Below are 6,259 nucleotides of genomic sequence, written 5' to 3'. Positions count from 1 at the left end.
TTTTTTTATTTATTGAATAATTGTGAAACAAAACTAACTCCATATAAGAGGAACAGGCAGAAATTAGTGTACTCATCTCTTTGCACCTTTGATTAATAAGAGAGAAGAAGCTTAACTCCAACCTGTTTGATTGGGAAAAAAATCTTAAATTTATTGTTGACCTTCTATCTAACCAGCCCCTCCTCTTCCTCTCTGTCCCCTCTTTCCTCCACTCTTTCAAGGTTCATCGGCTTGACTCCACCTTTTCAAATCGGCTTCCCCGCAGCCCTGCCTATTAGTGGGGAGGGAATTGGAAGCGGCGCTATCAGTGTGATTGAAGGACAGAGAGGAGCATGAGTGAGTGTTTTTGTGTTTGTGCTGCTGAAGCATGGAGCAAAAAAAAAAAAGGGGGGGGGGGGCTCCCCAACGTTAAAAGAGGAGAAAAAAAGAGAGGAAAAGACACCTACAGAAACACGTGGAAGAAAGAACAAGTTAGAGGTAGATGAGAGGAGAGGCAAAAGGCCGAGCGGAGGCCATGGAGGTTGTGAAAAGACAGGGGCCCACACTGAGATCACACCTGCTCTCTGACATGCAACACACACATACACACACTTTTGTGGGTTACAAGTCATGTGCAAATGCAAGTAAGAAGGGTTTAACAGTGAATGAACAACTAAAATAGGGTGCATGGCACTAAGGGGCCTGCAGGAAGCTTTTCTAAAAGGCGCTGGTGACTGAGCCGATATCTAATCCTCTGGGGGCCAAATATTAATCAGTTAGGCCTAATCTGTTTAATGTCAGTAACACAATATGGTAATCAATTTAAAAGGTCATTTTAACTCTAAGGTTTTATGTTTTGGAACATAAATATTCACACTTTCTAAACCTCTAGTTCTTCTATAAATGGTGTAACAAGATGGGATTTTTTTCCAGAACTTGCTGTGGGTCGCTTTTTGCCAGTTAAAGTAAAAATGCAATATTATTTTTATGAGACACCAATTTTAGGTCTTAAAAAATTTTATGTTATCTTATTATATAGATAATAAAAGAAGAATGATCGATTGCCGGTGATGATAGAACAACGGCATGGACATTTTCATTAGTGCTTCCAGAAAATATTCACACTGCTTCCACATTTTGTGACAGATTAAAAATGTATTACATTTGTTTTTTCAGCTGTGACAGCTTTCTTAAGCTAATTTATTTAAAATAAAATATCAAAACCAAACAAAAAAAATCTTATGAAGAGTTATTTTGTAGATTTATTTTGGGAGATTTTCAACCATTTTTCATTGCAGATCTTCTCACGTTAAGCCAACTTGAACACTTATTAATAAACAGTCATTTTTATGTGTTTACATAAATCTCAATTGGAATTGGAGCATGTGCTCCAGCTGCAGTCAAGAATATTCACAGAGTGATCCTTACCCACTCTATTGTTATGCTAACTGTGCGCTTTGGGTCACTGTTGTGTTGGGAGACGAGTTAGTCTTATTCTGAGTTTCTGAGCATTTTGCATTTGGCTGCTGTCATCTTAACCTTGGTTTAGACTTGTCAACTCCTCCTGCAACTTTAAAACACCACCAGAGTATAATGCAGCCACCACCATGCTACACAATATGGACAAAGTTAGTCAAGTGAAGAGTAGTGTCTGTTTTTCTTCAGTCAAGATGCTTGGAGTTCAGACCAAAAGCTTTTAGTTTAATTTCATCAGACTAGATGGTCTGACAACCTCTTAGATAGTTTTCAAATGTTCTGGCAACCGAGGTAGCTTTATGCAAAAAGTTGGGCCACCCGGGTAATATTCTGTAAAAAATAATGTCAACCTAAGTAGTTTTCTGTAAAAATAATGGCAACTTAGGTTGATTTCTGCAAAAATCTTTAAGACATGAAAGGTTTAAAAACGGAAATATCTATAACTTACACCTTAGCTTTTTTTAAGTGCCACTGTTTTGTGGGACTTAAATTCAGTTTATTTATTATGTTTACTTTATTTCACTTTATTTGTTGAAGCATAAAAGGATAAAAATCTATGTAGTTGAAGCTAAGCTTAAGGCCTTGCAAGGATAAACAATGGATAGATGTTAAACTTTTTTGTGAATTGAAAACCTTAAATTTTATAAGAGTGAAATGAAATGCAATTATTTTTTTACGGTAACACAGAATGGTCACCATTAACGGTTAACAACATGCACTCCCGCGCTCCTCACACCACAGAATGAAAAAACTACAGCTCTAACCCCGCCTCCCACTACCTTACATCTCACACATGCGCAGTATGCTACTTACAACTTAACAGGGACAAACGCTAATTGGTATGAAACTGGTCTAAAATATTTATGGTGACTTAATAGCCACTCTGTCTGCCGATTTTGCACTTCACACAAATTTTCCAGTCCACCAATTTTCCTTTCTGTGCACCACCCAGGTCCGTTTACCAGTTCCAGGACTCGACCGAAGACCTTCAGTGTCATTATCTTGAGAAATAAATTGATCTGGTTTAGTGTGAAACATGTTTTAGTGCTGAAAATGATCAAATGCTTCAATTCATACAGATACATAGTGACATTCACCGTCCAGCATTGGGCCTGATTAGCACATCTTAAGGGCGACACCAAGTAAAGCAAAGATTGTAGCACAAGTTCTGCTTTTGTCTTCTCATTCTGCACCTTCTAAGGTGTGCTGGCCTGCCTTAATCAGTTTTTATGTGTAACACAGAAGACTATTACCAGTCTTAAATGTTATGGTTGCATAAGCAAGAAACAGCAGTGTGCATGTGAGCACATAGAAGTGATAGAGGAAAGACACAGAATCATTTTATCCAAAACACAAGTAGTTACAAAAAGATGTGAGCTCAAAACTGTGCATGTCATTCAAAATCACAAATATTTACAATTTTCAAATAGGAATTTCAGTCAACATTTTTTTAAAAATTGCTATACAGATTTTAGTCCTGTTTTGCTTTCAAACCACTGAAATCAAAAATGTCTTTTAGCTCACCATGAACAAATCTCGAGCTTCCAAGTCAACAGCGAGGAGGAAGGCCTTCTCAAAACGCTGATGCCTGCAAAGAAGGCAGAGACAATAAGAGCTCGAAAACTAAAACCGACTAATATCTGTTTAACAAAAGCAACTAGAGGAAATTTACAGATGAATCACACCGACGTACATTTTTCTCCGAGCTTTACATAAATCCACAGATATGCATACAAATCTCTGCCAATAAGAGAACAGTAAATAGCTGGTACTTTTATTATTATCCAGAATAAAGCCAAAAGAAAGAGGAGAGAGAAAAAGAGAGAAAGACAGAGAAAGGGAGAGAGAGAGAGAAAGATGCAAAACAGCCTAACTTTCCCTGTCTATATCCAACATGAAACAAGTAAAGAAGCAGAGAGTGGAGGCTTTCTTTATTTGATGCTGATGGAGAGAAGAAGAATGCAGGTAGGTGATAAGAGAGGAGGAGGGATGCCAAACAACACTCCAGTTCTGGAACAGGGGAGGAAAATGGAGGTAATTGCTAGATGGAGAGCTGTGAGCGGCAGTGTGTGGGAACAACAGGGTCTATTTCAGTCAAACAGGCGTTTCAAAAGGCTCTCATGGCAGAAGGGAAAATGAAACAACAGTTAAACAGGTCTGAGTGAGCGCTGCTCTGCCTCGTGAATGACTCAAAGCTGCATCAGCGCGTGTGTGTGACTGATGACATTCAAAAGCGATGTCCTTTTTTTTAGAAATGTTGAAATAAAAAGAAGCGAGAGGAAAATAGAGAGTGTTAAATTTGTTTCTTTCACTGGTTGTCATTTTTGGACACTTGTTATTCTTTCCTGCACACTGATAAACTCAACAATGTGCTCCAGTAGTGTTTTAAAAATAATTAGTATATGGGTTTTTACACTGCACATCACTAAACTGCAGCCGACCTGGAGGTACAGCTTTTGTTTTATTTCAAGAAATGCTCTCTAGAAGCTAGGCCTGTCACAATAACACATTTTGCGGGATAATGAATTGCCCCAGAAACTATTGCGATAAACAATAATATTGTTATTTTGAGACCATTTTCAACTAATACAATAATGATAATAGCATATCAAGAAAAGTATACTCTCTAAAAGATACAAAATGCACTAATTTCTAAACAATATTTAACACTGGAACTGAAATATATTTTAAATATGTGAAATAAAAAAACAAAGCAACAATAATTAAAGAGGATAATTAAGCTTTTGTAAACAAAATTGCATTTCAAGAAATATTAGTCATTCTGCTTAGGCAGGGAAAACAGGCAAACGCGGCAGGTAGTGCAACCTAACGAAATCGTACTGGGTTTCAAATATTTGCAGTGTTTTTCCAACAATATCAAAGGGGAGCATCTCTCTAACAAATGTTAAGGAGAAATTATTGAGCTCACTTTAATCTACCATGCGACTAGTTGATTTATTGCTTACTGTGACAGGTCTAACAGAAGCTGAACTGAATCGCACAAAACTAATTTGTCTCTCAGTGCATTAAATTAAGAGCCAAGCAGCAGCAGCATGTTGGAGACGGTTGTGTTACCTGAGGAGGTGGTGAAAAAGGCGGCGAGCGTACTTGGTGACCGGCTCTCTGTACTCCAGTATGATGGTATCGGGCAGAGGGGCAGCCGGGGCATAAAACACCCGCAGGGCCGCTTCCAGCTGGGCTGCACAAACATTGGGAATGTCAACACACCAAAAACACACAAACTCTTAAAAAGGTTTTTTTGGTCTAGTAGTTCAAATCTTAGTACACTTAAACTAAGATGAAAGTAATTTAGATGAAAGTAACAGAAAGACAAATGAGCTTGTTTTAAGTCAATAATTCCTTAATATTGATGAAAACTACTAGTTTCACTGGCAGATTATTTCACTTGTAATATGCAGAAATGTCTTTGTTATAAGCTAAATAATCTACCACTGGAACTAGTGCATTTTAAAATCAATACTAAGAAATTATTGACTTAAAATAAGCTCCTATATCTTGCTGAAAAGTTACTTGTAAGTTAGATAAATTGTACTAAGATATTTTCAGAGGAACTAGACAAAAAAAAAAATACTTTGTAAGATTTTGTGTTTTTGCAGCGTGCTGACAGTAAGACCAAAAATAAAATGTTAATTAAGGGGTGTTCACAACAATCTGGCATTTTAACAGAGGTTGCAGACATCCACAGGACTAGAAAGATTTTCAATGGAAAATATTTTAACTAAATAACAACCAAATTTTCTGATAGTCGTGGTAGCATAAAACTAGTGGTGTGACCCACAGCCTCACCTTCCCTGTCTGCGTCGAGCGGCAGTCTCAGCAGGTGGTTGGTCACAGAGCTCAGGCCTTGGTAGCTCTCATCCGCCATGGTGCTCCAGTCCATGGCTTCCAGGATGCCCAGCGCCTCTCTGACCTGACCGCAGTGGAGCCGCTGCTGCAACAACTCCACATGGCCCAGCTGGCCTCCAGTTAGAGCTCCTGCCACGTAAGGTCAGAGTTCACATTCAGAATCAGTTTCATTGGTCAAGACCGTGTGCGTGAACAAAGAGTTTGAGATCGGTGTACACATGTAACGTATGAATATTAAACTTTAGGGAAATAAAAGGAAGTGAAAGGGACAATACGCATAAGTATTTTTAGCCATTTTGTTTTGTTTTTTTTATAAAGAAAGTAAAAAGAGTGATTGTTGTGACATCACAAATATGCTTATATGTAGTTAAACAGTTTGTGTCCAGGATGTGTGAGGTCTGCAGAAATGTTAGCTGAATTTTTTTTTACCCTTGGCTAGCTCTGAGTAAGTCCTGGATGGAGGGAAAGTCAGCTCCTCTCAACCCCCTCCACACATCCTCACACCTGGCCTGTGTCTCTTGGCTCCGCCCATTTGTTTCCCTTACGGATGCTAATACCCAGCCAGCATGCCTAGGTGGGACCCATGTGGGGACAAGGAGGGCAGACTATATGGGTCCCATATGGGTTTGTCCGCGGGTTCCACGATGGCCCCACATGGGTTTGCCCATGTAGAGCCACAGCCCACATGGGTGCTACATGGGCCCTAATTGGACAAAACCCATGTGGGCCACCACCATATAGGGCCCATGCAGGGCCCATGTGGGCTCTGGCCCTACATGGGCAAACCCATGTGGGGCCATCGTGGAACCCGCGGACAAACCCATATGGGACCCATATAGTCTGCCCTCCTTGTCCCCACATGGGGCCCACCTAGGCATGCTGGCTGGGGTAGCCCAGGTCAGGCGCTTCTGCCGCTGTTTCTGGTTCAAAAGTGGCT

General features: G+C 39.7%; 1 protein-coding gene across 3 annotated transcripts in view; it reads right to left on the bottom strand.

The window, feature by feature from the left end:
- wdpcp (WD repeat containing planar cell polarity effector) overlaps positions 1 to 6,259 on the bottom strand; it is a 102,586-nt gene that overhangs the window by 29,907 nt on the left and 66,420 nt on the right. For all 3 annotated transcript variants that reach the window (XM_015045697.1, XM_015045703.1, XM_015045710.1), the window contains 3 exons: positions 5,263 to 5,451; positions 4,531 to 4,654; positions 2,980 to 3,043 (listed from right to left, as the gene is read on the bottom strand). In XM_015045697.1, the coding sequence (XP_014901183.1) occupies positions 2,980 to 3,043; positions 4,531 to 4,654; positions 5,263 to 5,451 (377 nt within the window). The remainder of the gene's footprint in view (positions 1 to 2,979; positions 3,044 to 4,530; positions 4,655 to 5,262; positions 5,452 to 6,259) is intronic.

Source organism: Poecilia latipinna, unplaced genomic scaffold, assembly GCF_001443285.1.
Source record: "Poecilia latipinna isolate Pla-1442-1.1 unplaced genomic scaffold, P_latipinna-1.0 Scaffold38, whole genome shotgun sequence".
NCBI classification, from domain to species: domain Eukaryota; kingdom Metazoa; phylum Chordata; class Actinopteri; order Cyprinodontiformes; family Poeciliidae; genus Poecilia; species Poecilia latipinna.
This window is presented reverse-complemented; position numbering and strand designations above follow the sequence as displayed.